This window comes from Phyllostomus hastatus, unplaced genomic scaffold, assembly GCF_019186645.2.
Source record: "Phyllostomus hastatus isolate PE091 unplaced genomic scaffold, TTU_PhHast_1.1 phas_scaffold_317, whole genome shotgun sequence".
In the NCBI taxonomy this organism is placed as follows: Eukaryota; Metazoa; Chordata; class Mammalia; order Chiroptera; family Phyllostomidae; genus Phyllostomus; species Phyllostomus hastatus.
Window position 1 is genome coordinate 12515672 of NW_025334023.1, and position 24106 is coordinate 12539777.

General features: G+C 37.4%; 1 protein-coding gene across 1 annotated transcript in view; it reads right to left on the reverse strand.

Moving 5' to 3' along the window:
• Nucleotides 1-24106, reverse strand: part of DLG2 (discs large MAGUK scaffold protein 2) — a 1902487-nt gene that overhangs the window by 1497978 nt on the left and 380403 nt on the right. The window contains exon 5 of the mRNA XM_045817849.1: nucleotides 23679-23753. Within this exon, the coding sequence (XP_045673805.1) occupies nucleotides 23679-23753 (75 nt within the window). The remainder of the gene's footprint in view (nucleotides 1-23678; nucleotides 23754-24106) is intronic.

Here is a 24106-nt window from a genome sequence, read left to right on the forward strand (position 1 = left end):
ATTCTAAAATTAGTCCTAGGAATATAGAAACTCCTAGATACTATCTCAAGGGCATTTGATGATTCTAGAAACTGTTTTTTCCTCCTTTGAATATCTGAAGCAAAACTGTCATCGTCCTTCTTTTGTAACTTAATATATCTTGTCTATAATTGTTTGGTATCTTTTGTATGTGTCTGTTGCCTTCTCAATTAGATTATAAATTTATTTGTAACACCATGAACATCCACTGGAATGTGTATATAGTTGTTGTGTTATTATTTATTAATAGGACAAACTAAACCCTGCCCCATTCAAGGTTAGCCTCAAGATTAGCTTGATGCATTTTCCTCTCATGTAATCTGTTCCATTTAAATAAAAACACTTTAGTGATCAAAGTTGTTCGTTATCTGGCTCCTACCTGTCCCTTCTCAGCAGTCTCTGCATCTTGCAACATATTCTCTGGCTACTTAGACAACCTGCAGCTCCCTGACCATGCCATGCTATTGTAGATTAGATCAGGACTTCATGAGTTCACAGACTGGGAATAGACAAAATAATGAGGACAAATGGGCTCAATTTATAAGGTGACAGGTTTGGGTTCAATATCAGAGCCAACAACAAAGTAGGTACCTCACAAGGAATTAAGTGATGTCAGCGGCATAGGGTGCTCACTATAAAGTAACATGTCTGATTCATTTTTCTTAATATATCTTTTCATCTACATCTATACCAAAACAATTATTTATTTTTTTAAGATTTTATTCATTTATTTTTTAGAGAAGGAAGGGAGGGAGAAAGAGAGAGAAAGAAACATCAGTGTGCGGTTGCTGGGGGTCATGGCCTGCAACCCAGGCATGTACCCTGACTGGGAATTGAACCTGCGACACTTTGTTCGAAGCCCATGCTTAATCCACTGAGCTATGCCAGCCAGGGCACTATTATTTAATTTAAATTTTACAATTATGACATTATCATGAAATGGAGCCATTTACTAAAATAATCATATTTATTTTTAAAATAGGAATAAGTAAAAGAACTACACTATGAATGGTTATCATCTCTCAAGTACTTATTCTATGCTATGATCTATGTTAAGGGTTTTATATAATTTAATTATATTAGTCTGAAGAAAATATTTTGTTTATACCTTAATTCTTTCATAAAACTTACCACATAGGTGAGGAAATAAAGTCGCATAAAAATCAAGCTACTCCTAAGGTCACACAGCTAAGAAGTACTGGAACTGATACCAATGTCCATGGTTGTAAACAATTCATCACAGTGCCTTTTTAGAAAAGTGCTTGACATATAACAGACAATTAAGATATGTCTATTGGATGTGTGAATAGCCTTAGTGGTATTATTGTGAATTCTATGTGACTGGATTATAGAGAGAAGAGTTAGTAAAACAAAGCATGAGCATTTTCTAATTTATGTGCCTTTAGAATAATAGGAGATATACCCTTAATCAGCTATATGTTTTTAATACTTATAGTCATATAATATCTAATTGCCTAGACATCCATAATTCTAATTTTTGACAGAGTTAAGTCTAATTTAGGCTAGTATAAATCAGTAGTATCAAGAGTCTGGAATTCAGCAATCATAATAAATTTGAGCCTATCTTTAGCACAATGGAGTTGAAGTTACGTGTTCACTTTTGTTAGGGCTTTTCCCCACTTCTAACATGCAAAAAATGATACTTTTTGAGTAAGCTATTCTCAAGAATCCAAACATTTGGAAACACAGTAGGTGAAATAACAGTCACAGAAGAGTGAGAAAATTGAGGTGTCCTTTCCTACTTAATGTGAACACTACACTAGGTGGTCTGTGAAATGGAATTTGAAAGTAAAAGAAAACCTACATAACAAAAAGAAATGGACAACTGAATAAAGAAAGAGAGAGAAGCCAGAGGAAACAATAATTTGACCAAATATTGCTTGGCAGGAAGACCTAGTAGCTCTCAAACCTGGATTTAACTGTGTAAAGAAAAACAATTCAATTCAACTAAAGCAGTATCGTAGGATGAGCAAGAAAAGGCACATCACAGTTCTCTATGAGCTCAATGCATCATACTAGCATGCATTGTGTGCACACACATAAATATACAATCATCCAAAGGTTATCAGATTTGAGTCTTATTTTATGAAGAAACTTATTTCAATAATTAACTATGACATTAATTGGCTACTTCTTAGTAAAAGTTGCTAGAAAATCAATTGTGACATGTTCTAAATCTTTTGTTTTTAGTAGAACAAAAGAAAACTGAACATAAAGCAATGAAACAATCCAGGATACAACAAGTATAACATAATGTAAATGCTTAATAACAATATAAGTCTTTTGCTTTTCACACATTTTTTTGTGTTCATTTCCATGTTATCCTCTCAATAACCCTGTAAGGTCAAGTTGTCTTATTCCTCCCACTCTATTTATCCACCCATTCATCCATCCAACCATCCATCCTCCATCCATCCTTCATTCATCCAGTGATTTATTTTTATTAATTCATAAATAAATGCATCTATGCATTAATTCATTGAATAAATGTTTAATAAACTTGACTTCCGGCCAATATGGAGGCATAGGTAGACACACGTGCCTCCTTGCACAACCAAGATAGGGATAACAACAATTTAGAAACAGAATAACAACCAGAACTGATAGAAAATTGAACTGTATGGAAGTCAGACAACCAAGGAGTTGAAATAGACACCTTCATCCAGACTGGTAGGAGGGGCGGAGTGGGGCAGCCGGCTGGAGAGGGGCCGCGTGGCACAAAGAGCGTTGAGATCAGGCACATAAGACCACAGCAGGAGGACCATGGGTGCGCAAGCGGCAGCTGGCAAACCCTGGCCAAGAGGTGGCAACTGGCAGACACAGCGGGGCGGCGATTGTGAAGTAGGGCACTATGCGCAATCCAGGATCCCAGTGCTAGGAACTAGAGCCTTGGAGCACTGATTGAAAACACCTGTGGGGGGTTGAGGCCAAGGGAGAGACTCCCAGCCTCACAGGAGAGGTTGTTGGAAAGACCCACATGGTACACAAGCCCACCCACATGGGAATCAGCACCAGAAAGGTCCAGTTTGCTTGGGGGAAGCTGTGGAAGGCTCTGAAGTCCACAAGAGCAGAGCAAGAGCCATTGTTCCCTCTCAGACCCTGCCCCCACATACAGCGTCACAACCCAGAGGCATGGGTTGCCCTGCCCTGGAGAACACCTAAGGCTCTGCCCCTCATATGTAACAGGTGAAAGCAGACCCCCCCCCAACAAACAAAAGATGGCTCAAACAGAAGAAGAAATGAAAGCCCCCAAAACCAATCCTTTTAAGCAACCGAGAGATAACCAACCTATCAGATGCACAGTTCAAAACACTGGTGATCAGGATGCTCACAGAATTGGTTGATTTGGGTCCCAAATTAGATGAAAAAATGAAGGCTACAATAAGAGAAATGAAGAAAAACACAAAGAATAAATAGTGATGGAAAGAAAGCTGGGTCTCACATCAATGGAGTGGACCAGAAGGAAGAAAAAAACATACAATCAGAAAAGAATGAAGAAATAAGAATTCAAAAAAAATGAGGAGAGTCTTAGGAACCTCCAGGACATCTTTAAACGATCCAACATCTGAATTATAGGGGTACTAGAAGGAGAAGAGGAAGAGCAACAAATTGAAAACTTATTTGAACAAATAACAAAGGAGAACTTGCTCAATCTGGCAAAGTAAATGGACTTTCAGGAAGTCCAGGAAGCTCAGAGAGTACCAAAGAAGTTGGACCCAAGAAGGAACACACCAAGGGATATCATAATTATATTAGCCAAGGTAAAAATGAAGGAGAGAATCCTAGAAGCAGCAAGAGATAAGGAGACAGTAAGCTACAAAGGAGTTCCCATCAGACTGTCAGCTAATTTCTCAAAAGAGACCTGACAGGCATGAAGGGGCTGGAAAGAAGTATTCCAAGTCATGGAAGACAAGGACCCACATCCCGGATTGCTCTATCCAGCAAAGCTTTCATTTAGAATGGAAGGGCAGATAAAGTGCTTCTCAGATAAGGTCAAGTTAAAGGAGGTCATCATCACCAAGCCCTTATTTTATGAAATGTTAAAGGGACTTATCTAAGAAAAAGAAGATAAAAAACATGTATATTGAAATGACAGCAAACTCACAGTTAATTAGCAACCACACCTAAAACAAAAACAAACTAAGCAAACAACTAGAACAGAAACAGAACCACAGAAATGGAGACCACATGGAAGGTCATCAACAGGACAGTGGGAGAAGGAGAAAGGCGGAAAAGGTATGGAGAATAAGTAGCATAGATGGTAGGTAGAAAATAGACAGGGGGAGGGCAGAATAGCATGGGAAATGTAGAAGCTAAAGAACGTATGACACATAGACATGAACTAAAGGGGGGAATATGGGTGGGAGAGGGTATGCAGTGTGGAGGGGAGTGAAGGGGGGAAATGGGACAACTGTAATAGTATAATCAATAAAATATATTAAAAATGTTTAATAAACTTTATACCATAGGCATTTTGCTGGTTACTGGGTATACTACAGTGAATGGAATTGACAAATTCCTGGTCATTGTGGAGCTCACAATATAAAAGACATATAAGCAAATAATATACACTTACAAATTGTAACAAGGGTTTCTGAAGGAAAACAATAAGTATTTAGAAGTAAGAAAATCCCATTGGGGAGTACTTGTGGACAGAGAAGACATCTCTAGAAAGGGAACATTTAAGTTGAGATGTAAAGACAAAAAGAATCGGTCATTCAGTATGTGATAAATGTTCCAAGTATATGAAACAGTGATTGCAAAGGGACTAATGTAGGAAGTCCTTGGAGCTTAAAGTGAAAGAAAACCATTACTGTTAGTGCCAACAATTGAGGGTAAGACTGTCATGTCATGAACTAAAGGAGACAGGCAAAAGCCACTTCATACAAGGATTTGAAGACATTGTTTCACAAAGTGTGAAGTGCATTCTTCCTTAGTGCAATGAAAAGCCCTTAAAAGGTTTTAAGTAAAGGAGGAGAGCAAGATGATTGCATTCATATTTTTTTTCAGATTACTTGGGCTGATGGATGAATAGTAGCTTATTGCAGGAGGGATAGATAAAAAAAGAAAAAGTTATTTTTTTTCTTTTTTAAATTCATTAGGGTAACATTAGTTACTCACTGTATATATATTTCAGGTGTACAACTTCATCACAATATCTATATCTTCCATTGTGTGTTCACCTCTCAAAGTCTAGCATCTAATCTTGTTGATATAATCCAACTAAGAGATGGTGGTAGCTTAGACTTTGGTGGTATCAGGATGGAGATAAATAAATTCTACAAACAATTGAAGGTAGATCACACAAGAATGATGATGGATTAAATGTGAAAGGTAAGTAAAAGGGAAGAATTAAAGAAAATCTTGAGTTTCTAGTTTAAGCAACTAGGTAAACAGTGAGACAAGGAGAATTGAGAGAGGAACAGGTCTTCCCTGAGGTGAAGGTGATCAAGAGAATCAGTATAACTTCTGTTGTGTTTATCTGTTGAATATCATGTATTTCAATTTCAAGAACTTCTACTGGCATCTTACATATACTAGGTCCTAGGTTGAGCTCTAAGAAAAGTAAGATTCAGCCAATTTTCACAAAAAGTCAGACTAATGTGGAAGAAAATCAAATGAACATTCAAACATTCTTCCATGTTAAAAGTGCTACAATAATCCTGGCAGGGTTCAAGGAGAACCTGGAGGTTGGGAGAGGCTTCAAAGACAACACTTAGATTGGTCTAAAAAAAGTCATCCTTTTCATTGACACAGCTAAGGATGGTCATCCATATATTTTATTACATGAAACCATATATAAAACAAGAAATTATGTCCTTGCCCTAAGTTCCCAGGATAGAATGTCCTATATTTGACAGATGCTTAATAAACTCTTTCAATATTCATAAGCCCTTAATTATCCCTTACCGCCCCCCGCCCATGATGGGCACAGTGTTCTATTAAGCATTGTGGAGCCATGTTCCCTGTCCTTGAGTTGCTCTCTTCTTTGGCTGACATTCAACATGCGTGTATAACAGAGCCACAGAATCATGCCAATATGAAACAAGTCAGTTGATGTGAAGTGATAGAGGCTGCCTCTGTATGACAGCTGAGAGAATTTAAAACACAGAGACTGCACTGTGGAGTGGGTCTAGTCAGAAAACTTCTGCTACAGGGCTAAACATTCAATTGCACTCTAAAAGCCATTCTCGTGTCTAGGCAGCCTCATTTTTTGGCAATCTCATCCTCCTATTCTCTGTAATGATAGTTCCAACATCTGACACCCTCCTCTTCCCAATTCTCCTCTTACTCTCAGCAAGTGGCTTCTCTCCCTATTTCACAGAGTAAACAGAAGCCATCAGACTGGATTCCTCTTGATTCCCCACCATAAACATGCAAACATACTGATATCTTGACACATACGTACTTAGATATTAGAGACCAACTATGGCACACTGTCTTTGGATCTCACCCACTTCCATCTTCTCAGGCATCATTTACATTGATTAGGCATTCTCTATTATATATTGAACCTCTTGCTCTAACAATAACCCCCAGCAGTATTTTTCAATGAGCCATAATATTTTACTATTCTAAAACATATATTGTAAGCATTCTATCTCTTCAACCCCTCTTCCATCCCTGCCACTTTAATGAAGCTACTCTATCAATGACTTCTTTGATGAATTATCTATTGGAACACCTCTCAGTTCCTAACTCAGTTGGTTTCTTAGACATATAAGCTTTAAAGTATTCTCATTTTCACCCACAAAAGCAAAAACTTTCTTGACCTTGAGTCTCTTACCAGCTACCAACCTCCCACCCATCTTCATAAGCGAACTAGACATCTCTCCTTATGTCTTAAAGGTTCTTTAAACTTAACTTGTCCAGAATGGATTTCATGATCCTCCTATTACACCTAAATTGAACCTTTTCTAGAACTCCTAAGCTCAGTAAATGATACTTGTATGTACTGTTTCATGCAAGCCAGGGAACTAGGAGTCGTCTCTGACACTTTCCTTCCTCTTACCACTCCCACGTGCAGTTAATCCCCATGTCCTGGGGATTACTCTTAACTACATAGTCTTAACTACATCCTATCTGTTCAGGTTTCCCCATCTCTACCAACACCCTATTTGTGCTACCACTATCTTTTGCCTGGAATTCTGCAAAAGCTTCAAAACTAGTTTTTTTTTGTTTTGCTTTGTTTTTAACTATAACTTTTCCTTTCATTCTCCCACCTCATATCCACATAGCAGCCACAGTGATGATTACAAAATTCAAATATGACCACATTACTCAATCTTATCCCTTCTTTCCAATTACTTAAAATACTTCACTGAAATCCTAAACATCATCTCGTTCATGTCTCCCTCCCCAATCCCTTTCCCCACCAAACTTCCTCTAATGTATTCTCTGCACTTCAGCCATATTGGCTTTACAGCTCCTTAGAAAGGGCACTTTCCTTTCTGCCATAGAATTTTGTATGTGTAGTTTCTCTGCCTGAATACATCCCCTCACTTCTCTGCTTTTGAACCCACTTTTCCAATTTAAGCTTAATTAGCATTCCCTTTAAGGAAGCCAACCCATACCTCCCTCCCTACATCAATGCCTTCTCAAATGCACTCCCAGTTTACCCAGGATTTATGAATATGTCCTCTGCAGCTCTAATCAAAACTACAACTTTATCTTCACTTGTGTGATTCTTTAACTTATTGCTGCTTCCTTCTTGAGGTCAGGCACTATGTATGTTTTCTCTCACTATGAGTTTATAGGGCCTAGTATAGTGCCTGAAATATAGCAGGGATCCTGTAGATATTTATGGAATGAATGAAGAGGGAAGGGAGGAAAGATAGATACATGGATTTGGATGAGCAAGAAGAATAGTGGTGGGCTACAGAAACCTCAGGCTTTTTTATATAACATGTGGAGATGATAAACTAGCTAGCTACAGGTAAGAGGATAGTTCTGATAAATAAAAATTTCTCTTTTCCATTGTTGTTTTCTTTAAACAGTTAGTGGTAAGAAGGACATTTCTCTTCATTTACAAAAGTCCACATTTCTACTGCCAGCCTCAGTCACAGGCCCATCAGATGCCTGTACATGGAGATTTGGTGGGTGGTTTGGGCTAATTCTGTCTACATAGTACAAGGCCACAGAAAGCAGAGAAAGTCCCCAAAGTAGGGATTTGTGGGCAATAAGGGGTAATTTTCTATCCATTCTATAACTGTGTGAGATGTCCTTACACTCTACAATAATTTGCTCTGTTTAGGGATGACCTTGTAACTAGTTTTATCATTTGTTTGACTTAGTATGTTATTTTTCAGCAACATAAATGGAAGGACAGCCACTTATTTTAAAAAATGAACTTTAGGAAAAAGTACTCTAAACAGTGGAGGAAAAGCAAGTCAGTATTTCTGAACAATACCATAAATCAAAAGAGGAGAAAATGAACAGTGTGCTGGAGTTTCATGTATGTCAACTCAATCAATCCACACACATGGCTTAAAGAGGTGAACAAATTTTCCCAAATTAAGTAATCAGTGGAGATAGAACTCCAACAGACTTCCAGGTGACTCCAAAGTCCATGCTCTTTCCAGTCCACTACTTCAAATAGTGCAACCAAAAATATAGCCTAAGTATCCTGATCCTCCAGCACAGTGTTGGAGAAGACTGTATTCTCTCCCACAGCCCAGTTTCCTTTCCGGGTAGTGTGGGGTGTCCTCATGCATAAGGAGCTGCAAAAGATGGGATTCTTTTGTTGGAATCTTACAGGTCTTCCTATAGATCTCAAGCTTTCAGAGAGGTATGAGACTTCCATTCCATGTATACACCAGAAAATTGTGTTTGAAGAAAGACTTTGGACATTAAGTTTTAGCTCAGAATGCAATTTTGCCTCCAAGTTATAAATAGAGCACAATTTTTTAATAAAAATGCTGACACAATCCAAAGAACAGTGGTGTATGACCAAATGCATTGCACAAACAAAATGATTCTTCCAACAAAGTATTAACATCTTCAGAGAGAAGATATTTATAGGATGTGTTGTTTAATTAAGTTGTAGATATTAAATTATGCAAAATTTTTACTTTACCGAAATGCAATCTAAAATAGCCATCAAGATTGATTAGCATTTCTCTCTAGTAAGTTAGAGATTTAGCCAATCCAGACTTGCAAATAAAGTACTTGTTCTGAGTTGGTTGAAAATATATGGGTCAGTAAATAAAATAGTCAAATGTTTGTATCAACTTTTCTTCATCACTATAGTGAAAGAATGGCTATTATAAAACCTGTTCCTTTTCCACCCACTCCAATCATGCTCAAGTTTAGGGTTTTGATTAGCTGAATTGTTGTCCTTTTTGTTGCTGAACCCCCCCAAAATGGAGGCTGGATGGGGCTGTTTTTAGGAGGCAGTCATGGGACTATGCTGCCTGCTTCCAACAAGGCCTCCTTGAGGAGCTGGAACAATTACTGTCACATAGCTGTGTCAAGTGCTGCTATAAGTTTTCCCCAGGCAGAAGTTTGTCCAAACATTTTGTACAATTCCATAGTGGCCTGGGGAAGCTGGAGGCTGCTTCAAGAAGTCTGGCATCGACACTTGCTCTGTATTGGTCCTTGGCTGTGGCTACAGACCTGGCCTTGTGGAATAGCTTCCCTTGTTTGGAGTAGCTGAGCCTAAATCTAACAAGACAAGCCTGAGCAAGGGCTGAGCACAATCAAAAGAGCAAGAAAGAGTCAGAATAGTAAGCAGGTACAAAAAAATCTTTGGAAAGAATAACTCCATATCTTTTTTTTATATATATAATCCACTCATTTAAACAACATTTTTTTGTTGTTTTTTTCCTGGAATTTCTAGGTCCATTATAAATAATTTGCAATGTAACAAAAAACACAAAGAAAACATGCTTTTAAAGGCCTGTAATCATTACCACTTAATTATTATCTATTCATATGCTACATGGCCTTCCATTTAAATAACAAAAATGTTATTTAATACACCCACCCTTGAATATTGTTATAGGACAAGGTCCTGTAGTATACATGTGCAGTATGAGGTTTTTAAGGCAGGATTATTCACTCAGAAAAGCTGTCACTCATGACTCATGTCTGTAGCTGGTCTATGAACAGCCACCAACACCCAAATCAAGAGCATTTGATGGTGTCTGTAGTTGTTCCACAGTGATATAACACATCAAAGAGAATATGATAGCTAGGAAGAGGTACCCAGGAGTATTCATAAGACATGCATTAACTTTGCTTCTTGAAAAGGAGGGGAGATTCCAGCATAATTGCATTGGATGTGGTACTCCATAACCAAACCAATCATATATGTTTCAGAGGCTCTTTAACCACACAGTGCTGGAAACCTTCCTCCTAACATACTTTTCAAGGGCACAGATAGCCAAAAAATACAACGAAGGTTCTGAGTTCAGAAGTGACTTTCAAAGATATAGAAATTATAATAGAAATTACCATAAGAAAAAAATCAAACCTTTATGTTTTTTAAAAGAATAGCTTGCCCTGGCCAGTGTGGCTTGGCTGGATGGGCATTCTCCCATAGACTGGAAGGTTGTGGGTTCAATATCCAGTCAAAGCACATGCCTGGGTTACAAATTGGTTCCCAGTTGAGACACAAGCAAAAGGCAACCAACCAGTCGATGTTTCTTTCTCACATTGATGTTTCTCTCCCCTCTTTCACCCTCTTTTTCTCTCTTTAAAAATCAATGAGGATGTCCTTGGGTGAGGATTAAAAAAAATAATATTAACTTATTTAAACATTCAAATTTCATACCTTTTGATTACATCCTACACTGTTCAGAGGTAAGTAAAATGCAGGCCAAGCTGTCTGAAAGTTCATCGCTAAAATGCTTTTGTGGAACAAATATTGACCTTAAACTGTAACCATCTTCAGTTCTCTAGTGTTGAAAATAATAATTGTTAATAAAAACAAAATTAACCTATATAGACTATATACTATGTGCCAGGCACTGATTGAGGTATATAGTATATATTGTCTTTAAGTCTGAAAATAATCTTGCAAGATAGGTATCTATTATTATTATTATTTCACAAATGAGAAAAGTGAGCTTACTTACTCAGGTTCATATGGCTAGTGAGAGAAAAGAGATCCCACCAAATTCTAACTCCAAATGCCCCTACTACTTTACAACACTACCTCCTTAAGTCATGAGTGAATAGTTAGGTGGGAAGAATGTTAACCACCACTGAAATTCCCACGTAATACCAATACGTGTGAATGTCTCACAACTGTTAAAAATCAGCGGCAGTACAAAACCCAAGGCAACTCTCCTTTTACAAATCACCAGAACTTCCAGTTTTGTAGTCAGTTTCTTGCACTCCCTTGCCACCTTTGTGGTGGACACAAACTCAAACCACTACTGGAGTTCCTCACATTGGAGAAAACAGAAATTCACCACCCCGGAGGTCTGTGCAAGTTGAAACATGCCAGCTGTCTGCTCATCAGTTAGAATCACCAAAGAAAGTGTTCACAAACATGAATCTACTAGAGAATTAAAGTTTATCCTCTAAACTGTTTTTTTATTCTGAACATTTTAAAATTTTCTATATTTTTAGTAGCCACAGTTATAAGTCACCAGGGTGATTCTTCTCCAAAGAAATCTGTGAACATAATTTTAGTTTTTTATGTGTTGACTTATGGCCAATATTTATGAACATCATTTAAAATATCAAGTTGTTATGTACCAATACCCTACCACTGAATTACATCATAGAGTTTAAGGGCTTGTGCTCACTTTTTTTTAATATATTTTGACTATGCTATTACAGTTATCCCATTTCCCCCCCTTCACTCACCTCCACCCTGTACACCCTCTCCCACCCACATTCCCCCCCTTTAGTTCATGTCCATGTGTCATAAGTTGTTTAGCTTCTACATTTCCCATACTATTCTTGCCCTCCCCCTTTCTATTTTCTTCCTACCATCTATGCTACTTATTCTCTGTACCTTTTCCCCCTCTCTCCTCCTCCCACTCCCCTGTTGCTAACCCTCCATGTGATCTCCCTTTCTGTGGTTCTGTTCCTGTTCTAGTTATTTGCTTAGTTTCTTCTGGTTTTGTTTTAGGTGTGGTTGTTAAATAATTGTGAGTTTGCTGTCATTTTACTACACGTGTTTTTTTTAATCTTCTTTTCTTAGATAAGTCCCTTTAACATTTCATAAAATAAGGGCTTGGTAATGATGACCTCCTTTAACTTGACCTTATCTGAGAAGCACTTTATCTGCCCTTCCATTCTAAATGAAAGCTTTGCTGGATAGAGCAATCCGGGATGTGGGTCCTTGCCCTTCATGACTTGGAATACTTCTTTCCAGCCCCTTCTTGCCTGTAAGGTCTCTTTTGAGAAATCAGCTGACAGTCTTATGGGAACTCCTTTGTAGGTTAGTGTCTCCTTATCTCTTGCTGCTTCTAGGATTCTCTCCTTCATTTTTACCTTGGCTAATGTAATCATGCTGTGCCTTGGTGTGTTCCTTCTTGGGTCCTACTTCTTTGGTACTCTCTGAGCTTCCTGGACTTCCTGGAAGTCTATTTCCTTTGCCAGGATGGGGAAGTTCTCCTTTATTATTTGTTCAAATAAGTTTTCAATTTCTGATTCTTCCTCTTCTCCTTCTGGTACACCTATAATTCAGATGTTGGATTGTTTAAAGATGTCCTGGAGGTTCCTAAGCTTTTCCTCAGTTTTTTGAATTCTTATTTCTCCATTCTTTTCTATTTGGTTGTTTCTTTCTTCCTTCTGGACTCCTCTATTGTTTTGAGTCCCAGTTTCCTTCCCATCACTATTGGTTTCCTGTGCATTTTCTTCATTTCTCTTATTGTAGCCTTCATTTTTTCATCTAATTTGCGACCAAAATCAACCAATTCTGTGAGCATCCTGATCATCAGTGTTTTGAACTGTGCATCTGATAGGTTAGCTATTTCTCAGTTGCTTGAAAGGATGAGTTCTGGGGCTTTGATTTGTTCTTCTGTTTGAGCTATCTTTTTTTTCTTTTTTCTTTTTTTGATCTGGTTGCACCTGTTACAGTAAGGGGCGGAGCCTTAGATGTTCACCAGGGCAGGGCACCCCAGTAGCTGGGTTGTGACATTGTATGTGGGGGCGGGGTCAAGAGGGAACAATGGCGGTTGCTTTGTTCTCCATGGGACCTCAGTCCCCTCAGCTGCTTCCCCCAAGCAAACTGGGCCTGTCTGGTGCCAATTCCCATGTGGGTGGGCTTGTGCACACCATGGGACCCTCCAAGGACCTCCCCCCTGAGAATGGGTGTCTCTCCATGTGCCTCAATTCCCACAGATGTCCTTAGTCAGTGTCTTAAGGTTCTATTTCCCAGCACTGGGATCCTGGGTTATGTGCACTGCCTTGCTTTACAATCACCACCTCACTGGCTCTGCTGGTTGCTACCCCTGGGCCGGGGTCTGCCAGCTGCCGCCTGCACACTCAGGGTCCACCTGCTGCAGTCCTGCATGCCGTGGACACTTTACGTGCCCCCCCACCATGTCTTACATGCCAGTCCCACTACTGTCTGCTCTCCTGGCCATGGCCTAACCCAAGCCTGGCTGCTCCTCTCCGCCTCTCATACCAGTCTGGATGCACAGGTCTGATTCAACTTCTTGGTTGTCCAACTTCCATTCAGATCAATTTTCTGTCATTTCTGGATGTTATTCTGTTTCTAAATTGTTGTTGTCCCTATCTTGGTTGTGCGTGGAGGTACAGTGTGTCCACCTATGCCTCCATCTTGGCCAGAAGTCCTTGTGCTCACTTTTAATCCTTTTTTCTCTACTGACAGCTGTCACTTCCCATGGCTGCTAACAAACCAGGCTTTCATAATGTCTCCTATTAAATTTCAATACTCTTACTCTAATTATCTGGATCTTCCAATGGATTAGGTAATAAGTAGCCATAATTATTAGAAATTTATCTAAATAGGCTCAGAAATAAGATATTATGGATCTCTCATGTTCAAATACATGTGTCTGAGAAATATTAAGAAGCCCAGAGTGAGGCAATAAATGGATAGATACTCTAAAATTAGTTGTGACCAGGAAATACCAATTTAGTCCATGTAAATATCATTTTTGTTTTTATTTCTGAATGATTTGATTCTCACTTTATACTACATACTAAGGTTACTTAATGCTAAACAAGTAAAATGTTGTTCAGTACCTGTAGCTGAAGCTCCTTCAAATTGGTGTCAGAACAAATGCTCAGTTCTTCCAGGAATTTTTCTGGACAGTGAGACAAAGCCCTTGCATTGGAAAGTCCATCAGTCCATCACAGTATAGCATTTTCTATTCTCAATAATTTATAAATTATTAAATCAACATATTCTATACTAGTATGCCTCTACAAACCTGTGAAAAGTAATGCTGTAGCTTTTAGCTCTGTCATGGAACAATCCCTCATAGAACAGTTCATATGCAATTCCTACAGCAAATGATGAAACCAAGAAGAGGGAAGATAGAGCCTAACAACCCACCTGAAGAAAACCTGTTATTATTAAAATCCCTTTAACTCTCAATGGAAGAACATAACTAAACTTCTAAATAGTCAAGTTTATGACTCTCTTCACATGGTTATCTACATGGCCTTCTTTTTCAAATAAATCAGGTAACATTGGAGATGCTGATAGTACTGTGAAAGAAGACCTTCGAATGTGCTACTGTGCTACCAAGATGTTGCCCAACATTGCAATGCATAGAGTCCAGACAGTACCCTCCATGACACAAGACACAGCTACTGAAAAACCGGTCTCTTGTAACTTAATTGTTTTCCACAGCAAACTTAAGAGCAATAGTTTGCTCATGAGAGATGGTAAACAATTTCAGAACCAGGATCAGATTGGTTGCCCAAAGGACTCATCTGACTGCCCTACATGTTGGTTATCTGATGCCCCAACCCTCCCACAATGCACTTCTCTGAGATTCAATTTTCTCATCTGTCAAACAAGGAAAGACCTATCCTTTGGCAAACTCAGATGAAGATTATGAATAGGTAGATTGTGCTTTCAGGAATCCTAGAAAAATCCTGCTTAGTGTTCTCAGTGGAAGGTCAAGGCATACTTTCAGTATTTTAAAATCCCAGGTGTTAAAAATAAGTATCAACACAAACAATAAAAATCCCCCATTCATGATAAAACCACTTGACAAACTATGAATAGAAGGAAACTCCCTAAACCTGATAAAAGGCATCTATAAAAAATACTCATAGCTAACATCACAGTTAATGATGAAACACTGAATACTTTCCCCTAAAATCATAAACAAAACAAGAAAGTCTACTCTTGATAATTCTATGTAATATTGTACTAAATATTCTAGACAAGGCAATTGGGCAAGAAAAGGAAATAAAAGGCATCCAGATTAGAAAGGAAGAAATACTACTCTCTTTTTGCAGATGGCATAATCTGGTATATAGAAAATCCTAAGGAATTTACTGAAAAGCTATTAGAACTAATAACTTTTACAAGGTTGAAGGGTAAAAGGTCAACAACAACAAAAAAACCTGACTGCATTTTCATACACTATCAATGACCAATTCAAAAATGAAATTTAGAAAACAACCAAATTTATAATGACATTAACAATTTTACCATAAAATGCTTGGAAATAAATTTAACAAAAGAAATATAAAACTTGTATTCTAAAAACTATAAAATATTGTTGGAAAAAATAAGGAAGACCTAAATAAATGGAAAAATACCCATGGGATCAGAAAGTTTAAGATGGTAATATTCCTAAAAATGATATACAGATTCAATGTAATCTCTATCAAAATCTCAGCTGGCCTTTTTGTGGAAATTGATAAGCTAATTCTAAAATTCATTTAAAAATGCAAGAGACCAGAATAGCCAGAACAATCTTCAGAAAGAACATAGTTGAGTATGCACATTTCTTGATTTCAAACTTATTACAAAGCTACAGTAATCAAGACAGTATGGTACTGGCATAAGATAGCCACACAGATCAATGGAAATACAACTGGAAGTCCATAAATAAATTCTAACATTCTTAGATATGATACCAAAAGCACAAGTGGCAAAAAGAGAAAAGATAAATTGAACTTCAACAAAATTTAAATTTTTGTGCTTCAAATAACACTATCAAAAAGTAAAAAGACAATCCACAGAGTGGCACAAAAGATTTAAAAATTATATATCTAATAAGGGATTCATATCAAGAATACATAGAGAACTATACATCTCAAAAATTAAAAGAACCCTCCAAATTAAAACTAGGTAAAAAATGTGAATAGACATTTATTACATAAGTACATGAAAATATGCTCATCACTAATAATTATGGAATTGCAATAAAAACCTCAAAGGAATACATCCCTTCATACCCACTAGGATGACTATAACAAAAAGATCAATAATAACAAATGTTGGTGATGTGGAAATGATAACAAATGATGAGGATGTGGAGAAATTGAAACCCTCATACCTTGCTGGTGGGAATGTAAAATAGCACAACTACTTTACAAAACAGTATGGCAAATCCTCAAAAGTTAAACAGAGTTACCATAGAACCCAGCAAGACCACCCCTAGATATACAACCAAGAGAATCAATAACTTGCATGTAAACATTCATAGTAGCACATTCACAATTTTGAAAGAGGGAAAACAACCCAAGTGTCTACCAACTGATGGATAAACAAAATATGTATCCATACAACGAAGTAGTACTTGGCAAAATAAAGTAATGATGAATAAATGCATACTACAATAACATGGATGAACCTAGAAAAAATTATGCTAAGTGAAAGAAGCCAGCCACAAAAGGCCATACATTGTATAATTCCATTTATAGGAAATGTGTAAAATAAGCAAGTAAATTTGCTTATTTTAGTGATTTGCTTATTTTAGTAATAAGTGATTGTGAGGAGCTGAAGGAAGAGGGAATGGGGAGTTACTGCTACTCAGCATACAGTTTGTTTTAAGGTCAGGAAAGTGTCCTAAAAATGATAGTAGTGATAGTGGCCCAGTTCTGAAAATATACTAAAAATCATTGACTTGTGAATTTCAAATGGTTGAATAATACAGTGTGTGAATTATATCTCAGTAAAGCTGTAAGTAAAAATAAAAAGAACACTGGTAGAAAACAACAACAACAAAATGTCCCAAATACACAGAGCAAGAGTGTCGTGAGGATTTACACTAATTCTATATTCCACCAAATCTTTGGCTGCACAGCATAGAAGAGAAGGTGGGAAGAGGAAGGTGAACACTGAGGCCCCAAAATCTATCAATTTGGGTGAAGAGCGAATTCTAGGGAAAATGGAAAGGTCCATAAAGAGGCTGCTGGGGACGCAGACATGAACTTTGCTGACTTCAGTGTTACTGTGGGTCTATCTTTTGCTCCCAGATGGCTAACCACTGTTCCTCCATTTAGCTTCTCAGATCTTGACAGCAACCTCAGAATTTGCAACCTTCACCTCTTTACCCAGGGCATGCAAGGGGCATGTTTACATGTTCCTGGTCTATCCTCTGTGTTGTGTTTGTGTGTGCTAGGAATGCCACTTCATCTCTTTCATGAACTAATGAACCCCCTTACCCAATAAATACTGTAGATTCCCTTTTTGGATATGTTTCAAAGATCAGTGTAGCAAAATTATTTGATGTGAGTAGTGTAGTTCCCAGGCCCTCCTTCAAATCCAAAGTACCTGAAGTGCCAGAAGAGAGTAAAAGAAAAAGGAATATGCCCTGTGTCAATCTGTTCTTCCTCATTCTTTCCTTGATTTTAAAGCCTATAACAAAATTGGAATCAGAGCCATTCCGCAGAGCTCACATTTCTTAAAGTGTTTTGTGATTTTTCTGAGATAATTTCCCCTATGGATTCTTTTCTAACACCATGGCTATCCCCAGAAGGCCAGACACCTCTAATCCCAGGGCAGACCAATTTAAGATCTGCAATTTCCCATAATTTTCCTAAAACTGTGATCATCTGATAATGTCCTGACTTTTTGTTCTATAATGGGACCATCGATGGTATGAAAACCTTACCTTAAAAAATAAAAATTGTATCTAGTCTTTGGAAAGACAGTACTCAGCAAAGCCATCATGGGTGTGATTTCCCAGCAACAGAGTTAGCCCAGGGGATGTTGTGTTCACAGGAACTCTGGAAATTTCCAAAGAGCAGACGCAATGTTATTTATTTTATGACTGGTTTAGATGTTTTTAGTGCCATGTCCAGATATTTATGTGAGTTGTATAGAAAATGAGGTCATGCAATAACATGTAGAGGAAAAAAGTGGAGGAGGAGCTACCAAAAAAAAGAGGAAAAGACATCCTTTAGGACTTTTACAGAACAGCTAATGCACATTGTATTAACTGGTTTCAATTAGAGTGAACGATCCCGGCTGTGGGTAATGTGAGGGGGTCTAGGAGAACATGCTGAAACAATTAGCACTTTAAAAGAACATCTCTGCTTTCTTTGAGGACCATCTCTTTTTATTAATTTTCCATAAAAAAGAAAAATTACTTTCATAATCTAGAAAGACACAGTAGGGAAATGTTAAAATGTTTTTTAAATTAGAAGGTGCATCCAGGCCCATTACTCGAAAATGGCCTGATGTTACTCAGAATATAGACATCTCTTGTTAATATGACATTCCTATATCATCAGTTCCTTCCTGCCTGTCAGAGAGAAAACTTTCTTTTTAAGAGCTTCAATATGTCTGCTTTCAAAGTCTCAAAGAGTTGTTGTATATGACCTTCTGGAACTTTTTCCTTACCCAGCTTGTATCTCCTTCTGAGTAAACAGCCTTTCTAAATAAATTGCCCTAAATTAACAAGTTATTGCCTATATTTTTGTGTGTTCTCTTTCATCAATTCATCATGCCCCATCCACTTTCTTCAGGAGTGACTCATCTTTTTTCTTTCTCCCCTCTTACCACTTACCCAAGAAATTGCCATGTCCAGAAACTATGTTAACATGAGCTATGAATTATCTCATGTAAATCTCAAAATATCTGGTCACATGCATAAACCCAGAGAGATTAAGTAAACTGTACAAGTTCATACAGTTAGTAAGTGGCAGGGTTCATACAGTATGGCAAATCTTATTCAATTCTAAAGCTTATATATTTAACTATTACCAAGTATTGCATCTTCTGTCTTCAAAATCCATCTTGAGACAACTTTACATTCTGCAAATTTATAACTTTTTGTATAGACCATTATTAAAGCATATATTACTCAGGATAACGATTATTTACATGTATTATTTCCTGTATACTGGGAGCAATACAAGGTCAGTTACAACACATAATTTATGCTCCGTAAATGTTTCTTGAGTGAGTAAATGAGAGTTGATGTATTCAGAGTGCAATGTTCTATTTTGCCAATGCTTACATGATTTTAAAAAAATATTTCACATATATGTTTATAGGTGAATATTATTTAACAATAGAGATATATAGATATAATGGTATCCATAATTAACTTCATAAGGGCAGGGATTTTATTTTAACCTAACTTTTAGAAACACCTCTCATAGCATTATTTTTTTTTAATTTCCAGGAAATTAGGGCTGTGCAAACATGCAGGGAAACAAAGCAATCATTCAAGAAAAATCATGTGTATTTATAGATCATATTTCTATTCAGTAACGTCACACATTACAGACATTTCTTAGTAATGTCCAGTAACTGCCCAGTACTGCCCAGGATTATGTTTGGGGAGTTTCTCAAAGTGATCAAATCTGTGTATAGGCCATAGCCATACTGAGTGTTGTGGAGACATGTCCTGAAATGTAGCAGCCACATGAGCCTCCTGCACCTAGTCAAGTCCAAGGTTCATTATTTCCAAGTGTCAGGAACTCTTAGCCTAGTTCACTCCAGATTCAGACACCTACTTACCTTCCCTGAGTCCCAGAATCTGTGAGTCTCTTCTCATTTGTTTACAAGTGGCAGGGGTTCAGGATATCACTGTGTTCACATTCATGATCATCCAAACTAATAAGGCATACCATCCTATTTAATTTAAAGTGTATAGATCAGGAGGGGAACATTCTAATGTTTAAAGTAACCAATACAGAGAGATTGATAAGTAATACAACTGTCATTATTCTCATTATGAAAGATATTTTATTTATACCTATTCAGGAAGTATAATTATGCCCAGGTTTCTGTATAATTACTGAAGGTAAAATTTCTATTCAATTTTAACCTCAAACTGTACAGTATAGTTCTGGATAAGAGGAAAAGTCTTTAAAAATACCTCTTGGTTTCATTATTACAGAGGTATAGAGTGTCACACAGAAACACACACAAAAAAAAGCCTCCAGGAGGAGACTGAGCAAATAGTAATAGAAGCCATTTTCAAGGCAATATTTAACTGGTGACAGGCATTTGCAAAGCAATTTGGAGAGACTTCTTAGGAAAACCAGCGATAAAAGCTCTGCACTTAAAATGAACCTGGGGCAAATGCACACACAAAGACCAAGGCTCTTTTGAAAAAGTAATAAAGCCCAATTATAAGGATACAATCATTCCAGAACATAACACCAAAGAGCAAGAATAGGGCACTGGGGAAAGGAATGTAGGGAAGAATCAATTGAACTTGAATGCATAAGGATAACAAAGACTACCCATTTATTATGAATGTAAGTACGTATTCATTTATTTATAATCTGCTTCAGTCTGTGGAGAATTTGAGACAGACAAGATATTTTCTTAAACACATGAGGCTAAGATATTTTCTATTTCCTAAGAGGTAAAAAAAATGGAAATTAATACCAGAACTACTTTATATATCATATGTACATTTTCGTTATATAGATATGCTTGTGCTAACTATATAGTTACCTATATATATTTTTTATTCTATCATATGGATTAAGTCACTATCAAATTATTATTTTGTCATTTTTATGTACCCAAGCATTGTACATAATCAGATATTTAGAATAAATATACTATTATAAATTATCAGAGTCCCAGTATTCTCAGTGATTCCTTCTGTCTAAGACAACTACCCACTACATCAACTCTAGGGGGAGCTCCATAAATGTTGCTGACTAAGGATAATAATTAAGAGGTTTATCTTTTCTCTTTGGTTGCAAATAAGCCCAAGAATATTTAACTCCTTTGAAAAAAAAACAAAATTAAAACAAAATCTAGATAATTTGAGGGGGTGAAAGTAACTTATTGATTATCAGCAGGTTATTGTGACGTTTTTACAAAACCAAAGAGAGACTGGAGTAAGCAAAACCTCAGAAGGGTAGAAATAGAGAACCTCTAGGGATCTGGACAACTGAGGTTCACAGCATTTTTCCAAACTTTTGTCACTCACATGGTTCAGTACTGCTGACTTCCAGTTTGGTGTTTCTCTAGTAAATTTTCAAATCCCCCAGGAGAAAGAGTCCACCTGGGCCAGCTGTGATCAGCTATCTGCCCCCGGGTCAGTCAGTTAAGGCCGGAGACAGACTCGTAACACGGCCTCCAGAAACCTTCTGCCGTGGATCAGGGTGACTCGCAGAGAAAGCAGAATCATTACAGGGTGCACAACTCCTTCAGAATGCATCTGCCCCACTTGGAAATGGAATTACTAGCAAGAAAGTTGCAAAAGAAAACTATGAAATCAGCTGCTTCCAATTCCTTGGCAGAAGCAAGAAGAGAACACCTAGTTTCTGATGCTCTCCCCAGATCACGCAATGAGAATCAGACTCTAATACTGGCATTTCTGATTAGTGATCTTCATGAAGGGTCTTAAATGTACTCATTTGTTTATTTAGTCCTTAATGTTCTATGAAGGAAGACCTAACCTGGAATTCCCAGATCCAACTTCAAAGTAATAGTGAAAAATTATTTTTAATAATTCAAAACAAAATTCTAACAATAGGTTTGCTTGCAATAAGATTGAACAAAGTAACTAAAATGCCAAATTTCTTTTATTTAGAACCAAAATGTTGATTGCAGCTACTAACCAGAAATTCTTACTGGTGTTGCACATGAATGTGTTTTATTAAATGGTAACACTATCTTACTTATCTTTGTAGCCTCAGCAAATGGCATAGCAGCTAAACTGAATTACTAAATTTATTGATTCATAGTTTAAAAACAAAATTCCTCAAAACACATATTCAATGGTACACTGTGAAGAAAAATGTACAAAAGGACCCTTGAAGGAGAGAAACGGAAACCACCCACCTAAAAATGTAAAATAGTATATGTGTAATTATTCCACCTCACCAAGAAATGTGGTAATTTACTGAAACTCAGCAAAAAGGAAATAGACAGATTGAAGATTCAGTCACTGAACCGCCACTAACAGCTCTTATCATATACTGGGGATTTATCTCGAGGTAGGCATAATAGGACCCTGAAGAGCACATGGTCTCCTCAGAGAAACAGACATATAAATCAGTAATTGTGACATAATACCGTAGATACAGTAAACAGAGTGACTGATGAAAAATAGAATGATTAACACTCATCCTTTCTCTGGCATCAGCAGACTCCCTAAGCAGGCACTGCCCTTTGACCATCTGCTCACAAAAATGTGACATTTTTGTTGTGCAAGTCTCCAGCAAGTCTGGGCTACCTCAACACTGCAGGAATGCCTCCACATTCGGCCTCATCATCTCTCCTTCATCAAAGGTAATCCCACCTTTGCTTCCTTCCCAAGATAAACAAAAACATTCCTTTCGCACAATCTGAGTGATGGCTTTCTGGGGCCTGCTGCCCTCTGACACAGTCAGAAGTCACATTATGCTAGTCCATCTGCACGTTTCATCAGCTTGTACCTCAAAACTAGATGAGGATACTTAAGATGTTGCACACCACTTTGCCTGCAAGGTGAGTCAAATGAGGAGAATGTCCAAAAAGTAATATCCAACTCTTTGTCCCCATCATACAAAAATTTTATGACAGGCATGCTGTCAGTTACAGTATACACAGTTCACAGAGGAACCATTGTCATTTCTATCAGGCACTGTATGTATAAGAGAATATCATACAAATCAGCTCCTTTCTTCACTTATGAGCACAGTGTAGTGGAATGAGTTCATGAAAGAAGAGTTAGGGGGTCTGGGATCTATTCCCAGCTTTACAATTGATTCACTGTTGTTACTTTCTTTGCATTTAAATCTTCCGTTTGTAACACAGAAATAATGACCTAAAACCTATTTGTTTCTAAGGCACTTGAAAATTCTTTGATGGAAGGTTTTACACAAATGCAGAGGCTGTTATTATACCAGAAAGACTTGAAAATTGTAAATCAGCATACTCATCTCTATTAAGCAGTCAACACAACAATGACAAAAGAGAAAGCATCCCTATCCTAAGGCATCTAAAATCAAGTATTACTGAATATGCAGCTATTTAGAAAAATATATGTGCAAATATAGCCATTTTAATGACTATCCAAATCTAAATCATCGATAACCCATTTAGAAAAATCCTTTGCAAATTACTCCAATTCCCCCTAAAATGCATAGACTCCCTAATCAATGGTATTTCTTTCTTAACATGTAGCAACTTCTAAAAAGACATTCTTTTTCCTTTTAAAAGGCTTACTCTACTCTAAAATTTCAGAGTATTTCAGCCCATTCCACTAAGGCTGTTTAAAAATGTAGAAATAATTCCTTCAATCTGGTCAATCTTGGAATAATCAAATAACCAAACTTACAGAACAGTGGTGAACAGGCATCCAAGCAGGGGCTTCCACTGAACAGTTCTGGGCTGGGCATTTGCCTTGGTTTTGCTGCAAATAAGGAAAAAAGATTTTATGTTCTGTATATTATAGGCTACAATATACACTAATTGGCATGTACATTGCCAATGTGTTTATTATTATATTTATAAGTATACCAGAAGAGTTTGAGTATTTTTTTTGGTGCAGTGCTACAGAAAACTAGGTGTGTGATTTCTATTCTTATCAAGGCATAAGAAATTATCCTTTGTCTTTTGTATTACTCCAAGGACTAGGATTTTAACACCTGACTCCCTCAGCAGCTGGCCTTTCAGGTCTCTCCGTAGGAACCATATGAGAACCCTCCAAACCCAAAGGCAGAACTAGTCTCCTCTCTCCCCAGGCTTCTAGACAACACTGATCGA